Source organism: Penaeus monodon, chromosome 5 (assembly GCF_015228065.2).
Source record: "Penaeus monodon isolate SGIC_2016 chromosome 5, NSTDA_Pmon_1, whole genome shotgun sequence".
NCBI classification, from domain to species: Eukaryota; Metazoa; Arthropoda; class Malacostraca; order Decapoda; family Penaeidae; genus Penaeus; species Penaeus monodon.
This window is the reverse complement of record NC_051390.1, coordinates 21,744,933-21,762,432: the sequence shown is the minus strand read 5'-3', so window position 1 is coordinate 21,762,432 and position 17,500 is coordinate 21,744,933. Positions and strand designations below refer to the sequence as shown.

The following is a 17,500-nucleotide window of genomic DNA, read 5'->3' as shown; positions in this document are numbered from 1 at the left end:
TGTTTCCATAGCCTATGGAAACTTTTAAATGTTTTTCTGAGATCCAGTGAAACCTTTTTTTTTTTTTTTTTTGAAAGTTGCTTAAGGTTTTGCATCTTATCACATCCATCGTGGGTGAGCTCCGTGTCCAAATCAGATAATTCAAATCATCACAGACATTTACATGAGTTATTAATTGAATTATATCAACAAATCAAGATACTCAGAATTTCCTTTGATATTTTTGAGCCTGTAAGGTTATATCATACAAGGAGAGAATAACTTTGAAGACATTCATCCGCTGAGGTCAATACCACGTCATATGACTTTTACACGGAAATTTTTACCATGTCACACCATCATGATTGACTTCAATTTTTATCCTATATTCATATTTGATGCACTGTTAAAAAGCACAGAAACATTTTATACACCTTTACAATAAAAAGTTTTATCTAGAAACTTATGATGCAATTCCTCATTAATGAAAATATGAATTCCTATCTGAGACTAAGTGAAATATAGCTGAAAATTATCACACTCTGACTGGAGTGTATCAAACTGTGTCAAGGTAGAGGCATACACTGATACATACCAATAACAGGTTCCAGTAATGTGCGCCTAAAGGGCGAACATGTGTCAAAGTGTATCAGATTGTTAGAGGTTTTGGAAATGTTACTAAAAAGGCCTTATGTTTAATATTATGCCATTTGACTGAGTCCCAAATATGTTACTTCATATTGGAAATACGATCAGTTTTTGCTATTATGATGAAGGAACAACCCCCAAAAATACGCTTTCTCCATATTTTCTAATAAATATATATCTCATCTAACTTTAGTCCTACGAGTTGACTTTTCCCTCAAGTTCTACAATAATTTCTTCCTTCATTCTCAATTCTTCTTCAAGTTCATTGATACGCTGTCTTGCTTCCTCTAATTCATCTTTACATGACTTCTTCTTTTCTGCAGAAGCCTGTGGAAAAAATATGGTGAAAAGTTGGAAAATGGAAGCAGAACAACTCATTAAACAAAGGATATAAAAAGCTCTTCTGATTAATTTGACTTTTAGGTTTGGAAAGAATTGGGAAAAAAATAGCTTATATTACATAAAATGAACATGAACTATCTGTTATTAGACAATTCTGAATGACAAAGAGCAAAATCTTACTTTTTCCAGAAGAGATGACTGCACTCCTGGAGAAACTACATAGCCTGCAGCCATCATAATTCTGTCAAGCTCTTTCTGGTAACCCTGTAAGACACACAAACAAAAAATTAAAAAACATACAATCAAACCAGTGATAGAAAGTCTTCAGAAGAAACAAGAAATGCAGTCATTATGTGTAGCTTTATTGAAAGGGTTGGTGGTAGTTAATGGTGGTTAATGGTACAAAGTAAATTAAAAGTGCTAGACATTAAAAATCATATAGCACTATAGGAAGGTGTAGAAGCAAAAAAGATAAAAGAGGGGATCAAGTTGATTACATGTGCTATGCATCAAAAGTCATACAGCAGTTAGAATAGTATGATAATGAAAGGAGTAAAGAGAGATAGTGGTAGACAGAGAGAGTGAATGGATTAAGGTTAGATCAAACGGAGGATATGTATGTATCTGAGGAAGGAAAAGCTGTCAAAGAAAAAAGTATGGGATGTCCATGGGGTAAGGCAGGGATTAGCAAATGGGGTATGAAATGGGAGTGGTACAAATGAATCAGAGGGGATGAGGTGTGTTGGGAGGAAATGGGAGGAATGGGTGTAGAGGGAACATTTAGTAGGAGGAGACTGAATGTTGGCAGTCACTTTGAGTGTAGAAGGAATGGGAGCAGAGATTGGAGGATGAATGAAGGATGGGTATGTTATTTTGGGTCATGATTAGATGGTTTTGAATGTACTCAAAGAGTTTCTGAAAGGAGGTTGTTTGGGTCTGAGAAATTAAGGTTTTCTTATGGGAAGAAGAGGGATCTGACATCTGAGGGCCAGAGGAAGAGGCAGATGTAGTAGAGGATGCAGTAGAAGAAGATGGGGTAGAACGTTTGGACTGTCTGATACAATGGGTAGAATGAGGAGGAGGAGGGGAAGTAAAAACTGAAATGCTTGGATTTAGAATGGCAAAAGAATTCAACTGAGAAAGGGAGGGGGTAGAAATGGGAACATTAGGAGTAGGATGAAGAGATAATGGGGACGATATCCTGGGGAGAAGGAGTGGCAGAGTCAAGGAAAACACTGGTATAGGTAGCACAAGAAAAACCTCAATGTTATGCTTCCAAAGGTTAATGCATGGTCACTGTTTGTTGATTTTTTTTTTTTTTTTTTTATCTATTTATTTTTATTCATTTATGCATAAAAAGGGTAGTCAAATGGTTACTGCATACAAATGTTCAATATGTGACTTTTCTGCGAATCATCATGGACAAGTGGTTATTTTATACAGGTGGTCACTAAGGCAGGTTTGGCTTTATTATGAATATTTTGCTAACTATCATCCATACAGCTGTATTATGGATATTTTACCAATGATTATTCACAGTCTAGTTTTTTTTTTTTTTTCTTTTAGTGAATGTTTTAAATGTTATCCTTACTTACCTTTTCTGTTATGTCTCCATAACTTCTATCTGTTTCCAGCACATCCCACTGATGTCTCAGTTCACTTGATAGCCTTGGATACACCACCATAGCATTTGCTCCACAAACTTCTGGAGTCAGAAATTTTGCTGAGTACCTGTCAAAATGGAGAAAATACATTGACATCTAGCCTAAATGCTATACTCATTTATTACTCTTATTAACCCATAACTGACGGGTAGCATTCATAGAGGCTGGGGCCTCGCTGCCGGGGGCTTATATCGTCGCCCTAGCATATAAGCCCACTCATGCCAAATACCAGCATCCCATGCCATTTCTTCGTAATACTACGAAGATATGTTGTATTTTCAGTTTTCATTATTTTTTAAAGTCTCTACTAGCCAAACTTCCTGATAAATCGAGACTGAAGGGTATTTTTGTTGTTATATAGACTCCATAGTTGATCATTATTCGGTCTATAGTCCGAATAAAATAAGCAGTGTGCGGCATCATGGAGTTGAAATCGTCGGTTTGTTGCATTTCTTTTGTTTGTTCATGGTAAAAATGAGAAAGTGTTAAAACGGACTTAATCACACTTTCACTGGCAGAAAAATAATCTTTTGCCGTGATTGTAACAAAAAAAACTCATGGCATGTCCATACATACTCTATGGCATGTGCGTACGTGCCCCCGGCAGATGGTCCCGCCATACCATGGCATGTGCGTACATGCCACCCGTCGGCAATGGGTTAATAATACAAAAATGAAATTTAAATTTATCATTTGTTCATTTGCTGAGGGAGTAAGTCTGTAATAACGCGGGAAAGAGCAAATCCAAAGCAGCATCACATACCTACAAGCACAGGTTGGATGGAGATAGCAAATAAAACAGGGCTGCATAAATCACATACTTGCCATAACACATACATACATGCCATGTCCTCTGTGATATTAGTTTACTTATTTTGTTTACACATAAGAGGACTCCACAAGTGTTTATTCACCCTCACCTGGTCACAATTTACATTGAATTTTGGAAAGACCTTTTTTTTTTTTTTACTTTTAAATTACTATTAGTATTGTTAATAATATTAACATAATCATAATGCCAATAATAATCATACCAGTAGATATCATCAGCAATTACACACACAAAAATAAATGAAAGCAGAAACAAAGTGAGGTTATATTGGGCCTAATAGCTGACATCTTGGTGGCTGTGCATTTGTCCAAATAAATTCACAAAAAAAAAACAACAGTGGACAGTACAAGTTCCCAGAAGCACTCGGTTAAGCTGGTTAATACATGTAACTGATAAGAAAATAATGTGTCCTTGAACTCATTATTAAAGGTTTCTGCATTAACTGTGGATCTTACTATCAAAGGGTAACTGAAGATGAACTCAGAATCACATATTAAAAAAGCATATCCAAAAGTATATTGTTTTAGTTCTTAACAGATATTATATAGCATGTTGTGTATATATATATATATATAAATAAATCATTATTATCATCTTTTGAGATATATATATATATATATATATATATATATATATATATAAAAAATATATATAATAATATATATAATATATATATATATAATATATATATATATATATATACATTCATATCTATTATTATATCTATATTACATATTATCTATAAATATATATATATCGACATATCTATATATCTATATGCATATGCAAATTATATTACATTCAAAAAGAAAACAATTAAATATGAATAATAAAGCATATTCTGGGACATTCTCACCTGCATTTCTCAGGTTCAGAAACCGAAACTAATTCTGAACGAACTCCACATACTATTTCAACCTGCAAAGTAAGATTACGAGAATTGACCCCTGAACACTTTCCTCGTTTATGCCAGAATAAATAGAAACATACTGAATTCATGAATCACTCAAAGTAATAAAAATACTGATACTATTATTATGCAAATAATTCTAATGAAACTCTAAAATAAACAAATCTCAACCAGGAACATTGCTATCACATGATCTAAATTATGAACATTACTGTTATTTTTGCATGACCTTTCACTTACTTATAGTGGAATCTATAATAATATAGGCTTATATATAAACTTACCTTTGTGGTTCTGTGGTTATGCATACCACAGGAGCTTCCTTCAACCATTCTCATGGCGGCAAATTTGTTGTCTTTTATTTCCCAATCCAACCATATCCTACAATTAAAAAAAAGCACTCAGTTATGCTGTAACAAACTCTTTAACAAAAGAAAATAAGCTTAATATAATTCTCCAGTAAAATACATTATCTTAATTATTATTAAGCAAGAACAAAGTACATTATACTCAAATCTTACCCTAATACTCCTTTATACGGTTCATAAAATGCTTGAATATCTTCCTGAGTAATGTTGTTAAATGGGCAGAATATGTATTCATATCTGAAAGCAAAGGTGTAGATTCTAAAACACTTTTCCCTTAATAACAACAAAAAAATCTTTAAAATTTTATTTATATCCTTTAAGATTACCAGATCTACTATCAAAACTATTTGAGTGGACTCAGTTTAAGTGTTAACATAATATAATATTTGGATTATCAATTAAACATCATGAAGTATTAATAAAACATTGTAAAACATTGTTGACTAATCAAAACATAAAGCACTAATAACAGTAATAATTAAAACAACAACAAAACACAAAAATAAGGAAGGAGAAAGATAAGCTCTGCAATCATTATCTTTCTTACTTCAAATCCCTGTACTTGAAGCATTTTCCATCCAGGTGATACAAGTGGTCTGGCCCTGATACATTTGCAGGTTTCATTCTTGCTTGTAGTTTTTCTTCTGGTTTAGCATCAAGTCCGTTCAGATTACTGAAACATGAATAGCCTATTTAAAAAATGTACAATATAAGTACAGCTGTAACTTGATGGCCATTAGCATCCAAATACTAGAAAAACACACACAAAAAAATATCTTAAATCCTACTGAAGTAATTCTTTCCAACCTTTTGTAGATCAAGAACTATAATACAACAATGCAACTACAATGTTCAATACAGCCAGGTTAACTTGAGTCCTACATTTTGGCAAGCTCAGATGAGGACTTTATAGGGAGTTAGGAAATCTGCCTTGATTATATGCATCCTGTAAAGGAAATCTGACTAACAGTAAGAAAGCCAAATTTGTACTGGTATACCTAACTTGACTCTCCAGCAATAGAGTGACCTACTGTCAAATCCTTAATTATCACCAGTCTTAGAGATACTGGTAACTATTTTCAAATGTGGTTCCATTGGACATAACAACTTCCATCATCAACTTTTTTTTCAAGATTTGTTAGCATTAATAGTGGACTTTGATAAAGCTATCTGCAAGTGATTTTAACCAAGTCAATTAAAGCAAAATTAGAACCTGGATTGTTTTCATGGTCTTCTTGCTCTGTCTTTTGTTTCTCCAATTATTCTAAAAATTAAAGGAAATGGGTAACTGCTGAGGACTAGTAATGGACTCCTTGGTGATTAAATGCTTCTGGGATGTCGTATGTATGATAATAAAACAACAATACCCCAGTGATCATGAACAAGGCAAGCCTATTTGTACTCATGGCATCAATATGTTTGTTTACTTAAATTCCATGGTAATGTCCTAACATGGAATTGCCATACTGCTGGCATGAGAATGTTAATAGTATATTTTACAAGGTTTTACTTATTGAATATTCGTGAACGATGCACATATTAGAAAACCACTGCCCTTAAGGATCAACATGCAAACTATTATCTCGCTTAAAATTATATGGATATATCATTAACATCTTGATCATCTGACATTTTCTGGCTTCCAAAGTTTCCTTCAGTTGGATCTCTGCGATTGAAATCCTGAAGAAAACCTAGAATATCTCACCTGTAGCCGTTATTCGGCATCTCATTTATCACTCTAAGTTGTACCATTTCACTGCGTACACCAACAGTCATAGCATAGCACATAAAAGTGTGTAAAATGGCTATTTTATCCATATTTGAAGGCGACACTCAGGTTGTGTTTGCGTTCGGGCGACACGTTGGTGACACGAAGTGCCGTTCTTTTAGGAATCTGAAAACATACTATTTAAGTTATACTTGATAATTCCAACTATGATACAGATTCCATTATATATCACAAAATATGAATACTGGTATATCACAAAATATGAATACTGGTAAAATATAACTGATAAACCTAACAGATAAAATCAAATTAATGATAGTATGTTTATTTTGCCTAAAATAACGATACCGAAAAAACAGCAAACGAACGGGTAAAAAATACAGCAAAAAGCACGGCTCCTCACGATAGTCTAAAACCCTATAAAGAAGAAGAAGAAAGGCTCCTCACGATATATAAGATGCTTAAACTTTTCTGAAGACTTTCATTATGAAAAAAGTCTCATGCTGACACATAATGATCTCTTTCATTACACCTTACTGATAATTATATTGTAGAATTGTTTGTTTTCATTGATACATAATAACTACAACAAATGACCTGTACTGGGCATTTTCCTGTGTAAATACATGATTTATTCAGATTAGAACTGCAGTTGCGCAAATGGAATAAATATTTAATGTGGAAGACACGATTTTCTCCTCCATATGTAACCACTGCCAGTAAATCTAGTCAATTAGACATCGCATTACGTTACCATGAATAAAGTCACGTCGTTGTTTATTTTCTACCTTCATTTTGTAACGCTTCACTTTACTAAAAGAATTCTCAGATGCTGTAATTTGAAGAAATATTGTCCCCCGAGATAAGCTACTGATTTTATCGTTTAATATGAATTTAGCTTTTGCACTCCTGTCTGCTTCCAACAAACTATATGAAGACAAGTCGTCATATACATTTTTTTTTGTTAAAGCTACTTTAATCTATACTTCTTAACTTTCAGTGAGTGTTTGGTCACAGAGTGTAGGGATCTGTTATTTGATTTTCTGTTCCTACCGTCTTGTCCATCTTTAATTCAATTAATGTTGTTCCAGGTTTAATGTTAATAAAAGCGGAAATTTGTCTGTTATTTATAGGGAGTGATATAGCTGGTGTCACGATTTTCTTAATTACACATACCTTTTCACTTTCATTCATTAGTTCTCATCCTTAGCTTGGGAAGTAACTATATTTTGTCTACTATCAAATTAAGCGATGGAGTTGACGCCGACGGCGACGCATAGCCGCATCCACTCTTCGATTCCAACTAACTCATCATGACAGGTCAGGTCAATCTGCCTAAGCCGCGACTTCCTAGATCGTCCCATAGGCCTCTTCTGCCCAAGGTTGTCTCGTTGAGGGAACCTGATGGCCTGGGTCATCTATGGGGAAACGAGCTAGGTGCCCATGTGGCCTAAGTTGGCGGTCCCGGACTTTGCAAGTAATAAGCCGGTCTCATGTTGTAAAGTCCATCCAACTGTACCCCATGATTCGGCACAAGTATCATTTACAAAAGACATTAAGACGTGACTCCAAGACACAAGATAGTATCAGGACCTTGAAGACACGTAGCATGGTCCTTTAACACAGGTACCAGCATCTCCAAATACTCTTGTTGACAGAGTTCACGGCACCTGCTGCCAGACCAGTTTGTGTACTGACTTCCTGATCTGACATGGACTACACTACCAAGATCTCTAACTTCGATGTCCTCACCACAAGCATGTACTGACAGAAAATGTTCTCCAAGCAGGCCTGCAAAATCCTGGATCTTGGTCTTGATCTAGACCTCGAGACCCAAGGACTTCGTCTCATAGGTAAATGCATCAAGAGCCGCCACAAGATTTTCCAAGGACTCAGATAGGATAGCAACATCGTCAGCAAAGTCAAGATCAGTGACCCTGATATTTCCTAGTGTTGTTCCACATTGACCCATTACCCAGTCCAAGACACAGCCTTGCCTCACTTCTGAGTTAACTGGGAAGAAGCTCGACAGGCCCCCCACCACACTTTACAGCACTGTCAGTACCAGTGTACGAGCTTATTAATAGTCTAATAATCCTCCTCAGAATTCCCCCCAAGTCTCAGGATCTCCCAGAGCAATTCGCGATACACCGAGGCAAACGCTTTTTTGAGGGTTAATATAAACTACGAGCAGCCCATGATCAAACCACTACGACGTTCCACAAAGGATGTGGACTTACTAGGAATGAATCCAGAAGAATGTGAGCGAAAACCTTACCTATGGATGCTGAGCAGTCCCATCGATCCCCCTTTCCTTTCCAGAGAAGGATGACCATACCCCTCAACTGGGTCAGAGGGAATGGTACTGGACTGCCAGATGGCAGCCAATGAAGAGCATGCAAGCCCCACGCCATAGGCTCACTACCAGCCCTTAGTAATTCAACGGGGATACCGCATATACCTGATGCTTTGTCACCCCGCAGCTTAGTTATCGCGTACGTTATCGAAACAAAAAAAGCTTACATATCAAAAGAATAAGGTAACTTGGTTTAGCCTCACTCCTATCTTAATTAGTCCCTATGGGGTCTCAAATTTCACATACAAAATTTAAGCATATCAACAAATGAGGCCTATACACACATCTCCATGGGAACTATCCAAGTCCAATGAACATATATCTATGGTTCAGACACGCTTACACTATCAACAGTAATCTGTTGTTCACGTTTTCCTGAGTCAGGTCATGAGCAAGGCCAAACGCTAATACTGGTGTCAAGTTCGCTGATAAGTCAAATAGGTGCAAAACTGCGTATAAACAAATGGTTATTTGACCGCTTTGTGTTGTACTTGGATGATACTTTCCGTTATTTATATCATTGTTTCAAAAGAGGCTTCATCAGTATTCGCCTTTATATTTTTCAACATTTCTCGAATCTTGCCCATCATTGTATTATGCCATTTTTTCGAGGTTTCCTTTCTCCTAATCATTGCACTTGGACCTGAACGGGCGGTGTTCCTACTCCATTACATTTTTCCTTTTTTTCTTGCTTTTAATCTTACAGTTTATTTTGTTCTATCAGATTTCATTTTTTCAGCTTTCACTTTCTGTTGCTTTCGGTCAGTTTCTTACAGCTTTTTCATTACTCTGTTGTTCTGCATATCGCACTTGGGTATTGGACAACTTCCTCCAGCCTTCAATTACATCTGTCCACGTGTCTGAGCCTCATGGGCAGGCATTATCCTCCCCATAATCACTTGCTTAGCAGATCTGCCTTCCTACCCGTACCTGCATCTGAGGTACTGCTCCCTTTCAGACGTGGCCCAACGCGGCCCCTGCAGCCGGCGTTGGGACGATCTACGTACCCTGTGCACCTCTCCCCTCGAGAGATGCATTCCCTTTTTCTGCGCTTTCCTTGCGGGAAAGGCACGGTGCTCTGCATTATGTCTTTGGCGCTCGCCCTTCACCCAGAGTATCCGTCAAAAGAAGGTGGGCTCCAGTAGCAGGGTTGAACATTCCACTTTAAGTTGGTTTCCCCCAGCCTTCGACCAGACTGCATCAGTCATTCCTGACGTCCAAGATCTGCTCCTCCCCACATGCACGGTGAGGGACGGCTCCTCAGCCTTCCTCACGCATGTGCTCAGTTACCGTTCCAGGACAATGCCCGGCACTTTATTTCTCATGAAAGGCACGAGTTGCCTCGCATTTTTCCTTCCCTATTTTATCGGCAACTTGCGGTTGCTACTTCTTCACCTCACTCTCTTCATCATCTACAAATGTGTCCATATTCGACGTTGGCACAGTTCCTTCTTTCTTATATGGATTTTTCCTGTCTTGCGTGCAAAGCTTTCCTTGTATTCCTGAGTCGTCAAGGGAAGTACCCCGATGGCATCTAGCCATGCTGGACTCCCTCGAAAGTACCTAATTCTGGAGCTCAAGTTCACTTCCCTTGGGCAGGGTAAGACAGATCGAATTTCTCCATTGAAAACTACAATACTGTTTTGGGAATAGATTTCCTGCTTTCAGGAGGACGTTCGTGCTGTTCGTTATCAGCTACGTTGTGACCCACTTCCTCTTATCACTAGTGCGCTCAAACTCAGCCCACTTTTCACGACCCACAATGAACTAATGATCGGTCCACTGAGCGGATGGGCCGTAGTAACTTTTATTCTCCATTTCACCGTTAACTAGGGGAAGACTATCGCCATTCCTAGTGCATGCTAACACCTGGACCAGGAACGCAGGAAATCCGTAAGCCGTGCTCCGTACCAGAATAAGGGGTGTAAACACGTGGATTCGCAAATCCTCAGCGTTAGAAAACAACAAATATTGGTACCCTTGCTACGAGGAATGTCAGATTAAAGGATGTGGTCGATATCTGCTACATGTACTTATCACATAGATTATGTCACCAACTGGTTATAAGTGCTGGATGCAACTGATCCAAACCAGATCTCACGACCTAAACTAGAGAATGATTTCTCACTGTGGAACGACTCGATCCGCAATCTTGACAGGACCCTTGCTAGGGAATCGACAGTTCGCCCCATAGCCCAGAATGTATTTACAGATCTGCTGTCACAGTGTCCGCCTGAACGAGTTGGCAAGAACACTTCCCTACATCAGGTTTGTAAATAAAGGACACCCTGTTAAAATGAGCCAAAACAAACCTAGTTTCAATGGCATCATACATGTACTCGGTAACCTGGGTTCGATCTCCAAGAATTGACAGGTGGATTTGATATCTTGGCTACCCGTGGACCTTCGACTAAATCTCCAGCACGCCCGTATGGGAAGCTTGATCCAGGACCAAACCTCTCAGACTTTGCAAAGTTCCAGTAGGGAGGATTCTCAATTAATCATGCCCGTCCAGGAACAAAACATTAGTAGCCTGGAAATTCTGATCACACTGTTACAGAGCCTACGTCCATGAAGAATGATTATGTGGACCTCCAAAGACTTCCGCCTACGCGGTTGGGACGAATGTGATTGGAACCTGTGCTGTTGCGCCGTAGTCTCATACCCACTGTCTTCAATTGTCCATTTTATGCGTCGGTTCTCTTCGAGGCGATATTTACCCAGTTGGAACAGATGAAATCGGCGAACTGCGTCAACCCAGAAGGTGGGCGCGACGATCAGTGTGCGTAGTCATCGGTCTTGCTACGTATTGTTGAGATCACGAATAAGATGATGATCTAGAGGAAAATTCTCAGATAAATTTCTTTCAGGTCTTGGAATATATAAGAATTAGCCAGAAATTACATCTAGGTTTGAGATGAAAGAATTGTAATAAACTACACAATGAGATCAAGAGTACACTTGTCCGGTTAGCATGAATGTCACCGTGGTAAAAATGGGAATAACTTGTCGGTTTACATCGCACACTTTTAAATAATTTGGGAACCAGTATGCGCGTTTTGGGTTCAGAAGTAGTTGAAATAAAGGTTGGTGTTCTAAGGAGTAATTCATATACTGCAATTTCCTGAATCTCTCAGTTACACTTTAGTTCTTTCTAAAATGATTTCTGTGAAAGTGTTTTACACAGGCAAACATCCCCTCTCATCAAGACCCTCAAATTCTGCATCTACATACAGTCTTAGATCTTTGTCTATTCTAAGTAGGGCAGTGAATTCACAGCTTCTACATCTTGTTATTTCATTTACCTCACAAGCATCCTAACCTTTATCCCACAAAGAGCTTTCAGACTTAACTTCTCTGTGTCCTGACAGAGCATTGTAGTCCCATAATCATTATTTAGAAAGATAGCAGTTTGTTGTAGACCTAGACTGATCTCTTACAAGAGTAGAGATAATGCCAGGCCTACTGCTAAAGTATAATGATGATTCTGGATCACTGATTCACGAACCTCCTGCTCTAGTTCACGCCCTTTCCTCCTCTCATCATCTCTTACTCCCCTTACCTACCCAAATTCTTGTGAGACATCTTCATCTTCTCTTACTACATCATGCATTATCTTTCCAGCGCCAAAATAAAAATGGAAAGTTTGTTAACTTTTTTTTTTTTCTTCTGTATTTGAGTTCAAACATTTTTTCAGTTCTTTTTAATGTTCAAAAGATGAATGAGAGAAGGTAGACTAAAGAAAAGAGAAGAGAACAGTGACAGGGTAGATAACATTTGTACTACGACTGTATTGAGAAAAACTTTGTATCCAGTATATATATATATATATATATATATATATATATATATATATATATATATATATATATATATATATATATATATATGTATATTTATATATTTATATATATATAGATATATATATATATATATATAATATATATATATATTTTTTTTCTTTTTTTTTTTTTTTTTTTTTTTCTTTCTTTCTTTCTTTTTAATGAGCTATGAGTGATATTGACATAAACTCTTTAAACAAGAAGTTGCTGCACTTAATGCAGGACAGGTAGAGATTAAATCTATGAATCCCTTTCCCATCACATGTGCATTTTTAAATATCACAGAACTTCTGATGTAAAGCCACCAAATGCAGAAATCTGCTAATTTGTTCTTTCATTAAAAATTGTAATTTCTAGAATATACCTTTTGGTATTTGCAAATAATTGGTAGTTAGTTACATGGGACAATGTTTACTGTATACAACATAAATTCATTTGTATCAATTAAAATGGACTGAATACTTTTGTTTGATCTTCCATTAACAGCCTTTAAAAACCTCTTATGACTGGTATTGCCTCATAAAGAGTCACAATGAGTTCTGAAAGGTATACAAAACTTTTCCAGATAAAATTGAAAAATGTTAAACTCAAACTTTCTTGTGGATTACCGGATCTCTCGTGCTTCCATCAGCAAGGTAAAGCATGTGTCCAAACACTCTCTATTAATGATTCTAGTAGAGTATCCTGCTAGTTAGAAACAGAAAACAGAACTGCATACAGACTAAAACAGATGTATCAAAATTCTGGCAACCTGATTCCAGCATGAAGATCACAGCTTTTTTTTTCTCTCTAAATCTACACCACCTGTAGTAAATTATGATTTGTTATATAATGATGCCATTACTTTTATGCATTGTCCATGGCATAAAGAATATTGGTTTTTAACCTCATTGTACAAAGGTATTAAAAGAGCAAGTTTATATGAATATTTATTACAAATTCTGTACAAATATATATATTATATACACAACCTGATGGATATACAACAGTACTAACAAAAAATCCAAATGTATTATCAACAAATACGAATAAAAGTTAATAACATATCTGACTAAATTTAACATATCAAAGTGTTAAACAGAAATTCATTATTGTGCTAAATTACTTGAAGTTTTAAGTAAACAATTTGTTTACTGTTTTACATAATGCTTTTTTTTCTGTCATCCTTAAGCACTATGTGTTACATCGATTCCTGCAACTTTCAACAGGATAAGCTGATCATGGCCTTTACCACACATTTCAGGGCAAAGCGAACCATCCTGACAAATCCATTCTTCACTATTTTTGGGGCTACCATTAATGAATAGTTTGTTAATATCAACATAATCCTACTTTCCATACAAATTCCACAATTTCAAAACTGAGGCTTGATAACAATGTCACTAACCATCCATCTCACAACTTCCATCCCTGATTTGTTTTGCTACTTTCCTCAGGATCCAAAGGCCAGTAATTTACAAAACAAATTAACCTTGTCCAGGGGCAACCCTTACAAATAAAAACATTAAGCCAATAACAACATTCAAAGCCCAGACAAGCTACAGTAACCTTAAAGTCTTGAGCAAGAAAGCACCAGATACAATATTTACAATTGTCAAAACAGCCTCTGTTAACTTACAGTTTTCCCCTGGTCTGAAATGATCATATCATATTTATTAGTCTGTGACTAAATTCCCTTCTTATTTCTGAGCTTTGGAGCAAACACATGAGCTGAGCTAATACAAGCAATTCCAACATTTCTGTCAGTGTGTGTGTTTCCATTTGCATAAGCATTTATATGACTATGTGAGCATAATAACATGCATGTCTGTGTGAGCAATTGTTTACATCTTGTTACACATTGCAAATATTTTTAAAAATATTCTGCTTTCAAATTCAATATATATTTGATAAGGAAACAATGAATGATTTATAATTTGGTTCTAACCTAATCCATTACAAACTATATCTCATGTAATACCTTTTTCTTGTTTCTTATCTGTGCACCTTTTTACTTACAAGAAATGATATATATATTGGAAACTGAAAATACTAATGATGATGTTTATGAGATGCTTGTTGTAACAAAAAATATCCTATTATAATAATAATAATTATAACAAATTTACCAATGATAACAGTAATACTAATGATGAAAATAAAATAATGATCAGAAAATTATTATATAAAAAAATGTGCAATGCATAATTTTTCTATGAACATAAGAACTATAACATACTAAATTTTTTTTTTTTATATAAATATACAATGCAAAAACACCTATTATCTCAAAACTTTTCTAAATGAAAAAATTCCTGTAGTCTGAATACTTTCCCGTTCATTTCTTAATACTGTCATCGATCTAATGCTGCCTTCAATGTAATGTAGCTGACCAGATTGATATGGCTTCCATTCATTAACACCTCTATAGTGTATAGGAGTTAATAATGCAATAGAAAATAAAGCAATTGTACAGATGTTTTGTTCTCTGTAACTTGACAGAAGAGCAAATCTGCCTAAATATTTCACAATCCAATATTCCCATCAGAGTAAAGTTTCAACAAACTCAAATATCTACAATGGGTAGTACAGCACTCCATCCATACATTTTTAAGTAGTTATCCTAGGTATACAATGAATTCCCTTTTTCACATCCAACAAAATGTATGAAAACTATACATATCTTGATTATCTTTTATTATGATAACATCTTTACAAGAAATATTTAAATACATTGTCTGTGCTATCACAAATATATTTACCTCTGAGGTCCAGGATGATTTATTTCAGAACTAGCTTTCCCTACATAAGAATTAATTATTCTAAACAAAGCTTGCCCTACTTTTACCTTCTGCCCTGCTTCTACACATATTTTTGTGTCTTTAGGGGCTTCAAAAACAAGAACAATAGTAGAACCTAGGTTAAATTCCCCAAAGTTGCCCCCTCGACTTAAGTCTATTGACTTTCCTTTGAAATGTTTATCAAAGAAGTTATCCTTTTGCCATTTATTTAAATTTGTTTTTAGTTCATCATCAAAATAAACCTTAACAGACCCCACATTTGTGGCACCAACAGCTGTCATAGAAAAAAAGCCATGCTTCCAACGTCCTACATAAGCTACCCTTTCATTTAAAATAAAGAGATCTCTCACCCAAGCAGCAATTGATGGATTAACACTGAGCAATTCTCCTGGGAAGTGTCTACGAAAATGAACTTGCCAGTCTGCCGAGGAGTGGAAGCGATGGTAATCACCAGGAGCTAAATAGATGACGCAATGGTAAAGTATGTTGTTGCTGTCATTTAAGCATGACTGGTGGAAACAACCATCATCAGTTTTACTATCAACTATCATTGGTCCTCCTTTGGTCCAGCAATTGGGTCCAAGAAACTTCCTTAATGGGTATGTCACTCCCTGAAAAACACACCATTATTAATTGTAAGAGGATTCATATTAATTGCATTAGAAAAAAAAACACATTATCCCACAAATTCAAGTAATAGAGAAATCTGGTGCAGACAACAAAACACACAAAATTCACAAAAGACTACTACAGTGAACAGCACAAAGTGGGTTAACAAATGGTTAATATACAACTATATAACATAGGTAAAGGAAAACTGGAAATGAATGAATGAATAAAGCGATATAATGATTCCACTATCTCACCTTTATCTGGTCAAGGGATCCACAATCTACAGTGCCAAATGACAACACAGTTCCATCTGCTGGGCTGACTACTTCTGCAGAGAGGTCAACTGGACGAATCCCTTCTTTGAGTGACCGTCGAAATAGGTCTGAGAGGCAAGAATACTGATTCAAATCCTCTACTTCAGCTTCTGCCATGTTACATCCAAATGCTCGAACGTAGAATCCAAGCACAGACTTTCTTGACCACTCTGGAAGTTCGATCCCTGGAAAAAAAAAAAAAATTACTGTGAAGAATAAGCGTAGAAATAACATTTTTGCTGGTTGTATTGTATTTTATTACAACTCTACTATAGCTATACACCATGAATTCACTTTTATTAAATGTCCGATATTAAAACTTTAAGGAATATTTCAGGAACCTGTTGATAAATTGACAAAATAATAACAATATTAATATCATATATATATATATATATATATATATATATATATATATATATATATATATATATATATATATATATATATAAAATTTATTTATTTATATATATATAATTTATAAAGATATCATTAGTAAGGCCATAATAACAAAAAAAAAAAATGATAATCAAAATTATGAACTGGCTATTTATTCTTCTATCAGCAAAAATCAGATCAAACTTACCATTCACCCATCCCCATGCTCTGGAGAAAGAGCGGAGAGGCAACAGTTTGTATGCTGCCACTTCCCACTCCTCTGCTAAGCAATCACATGGCTGCAGCTGCCCTAATTTAGCTGCCTCACGTTTCCTTGTGTGTCTGTACTGCTGGAAGGCTATGAGAGCTAGACCTACTCCCACTGGTAAGGGGGTCCAGCGTAGGGAACGCAGGTAATTTCTTAAATTTGACTGAGCCATGATGGTTTGTTCTAAGAAAACTGTAAAGATAAAAAAAAAACAAAAAAACTATTAGTTCTGGAAAGCAAACACACTATGACTGATAATGAAAGGAGTAAAACAATAGTGACAGGTGAAAAGTAGAGGCAGAAAGTGTATAGTAATAGCATCATCCTTCAGAAAGAGTTAATGTCAATTTAATTTAATGACCTGAATATTGCTCATCTGCTTGTGATACCACCTGCCCTGATAGTAGTTTTAGTCCTTGGAAACAAACCCATACCATCACTACTAGTTCCATTAGCTTGGAAGGGCATGAAATCAGCC

General features: G+C 36.0%; 2 protein-coding genes across 3 annotated transcripts in view; both read right to left on the bottom strand.

The window, feature by feature from the left end:
* Positions 1 to 6,614, bottom strand: part of LOC119573093 (N-acetylglucosamine-1-phosphotransferase subunit gamma-like) — a 7,124-nt gene extending 510 nt beyond the window's left edge. The window contains exons 1-8 of the mRNA XM_037920124.1: positions 6,449 to 6,614; positions 5,291 to 5,416; positions 4,897 to 4,980; positions 4,660 to 4,756; positions 4,322 to 4,383; positions 2,565 to 2,700; positions 1,150 to 1,233; positions 1 to 954 (exon numbers count right to left, since the gene is read on the bottom strand). The exon at positions 1 to 954 is cut by the window's left edge and continues 510 nt beyond it. Coding sequence (XP_037776052.1) covers positions 823 to 954; positions 1,150 to 1,233; positions 2,565 to 2,700; positions 4,322 to 4,383; positions 4,660 to 4,756; positions 4,897 to 4,980; positions 5,291 to 5,416; positions 6,449 to 6,561 — 834 coding nt within the window. The 5' untranslated portion in view covers positions 6,562 to 6,614 and the 3' untranslated portion in view covers positions 1 to 822. The remainder of the gene's footprint in view (positions 955 to 1,149; positions 1,234 to 2,564; positions 2,701 to 4,321; positions 4,384 to 4,659; positions 4,757 to 4,896; positions 4,981 to 5,290; positions 5,417 to 6,448) is intronic.
* An 8,715-nt stretch (positions 6,615 to 15,329) lies between these two features.
* LOC119573092 (phosphatidylserine decarboxylase proenzyme, mitochondrial-like) overlaps positions 15,330 to 17,500 on the bottom strand; it is a 21,928-nt gene continuing 19,757 nt past the window's right edge. For both annotated transcript variants that reach the window (XM_037920123.1, XM_037920122.1), the window contains exons 2-4: positions 16,963 to 17,214; positions 16,317 to 16,561; positions 15,330 to 16,061 (exon numbers count right to left, since the gene is read on the bottom strand). In XM_037920123.1, coding sequence (XP_037776051.1) covers positions 15,408 to 16,061; positions 16,317 to 16,561; positions 16,963 to 17,194 — 1,131 coding nt within the window. In that variant the 5' untranslated portion in view covers positions 17,195 to 17,214 and the 3' untranslated portion in view covers positions 15,330 to 15,407. The remainder of the gene's footprint in view (positions 16,062 to 16,316; positions 16,562 to 16,962; positions 17,215 to 17,500) is intronic.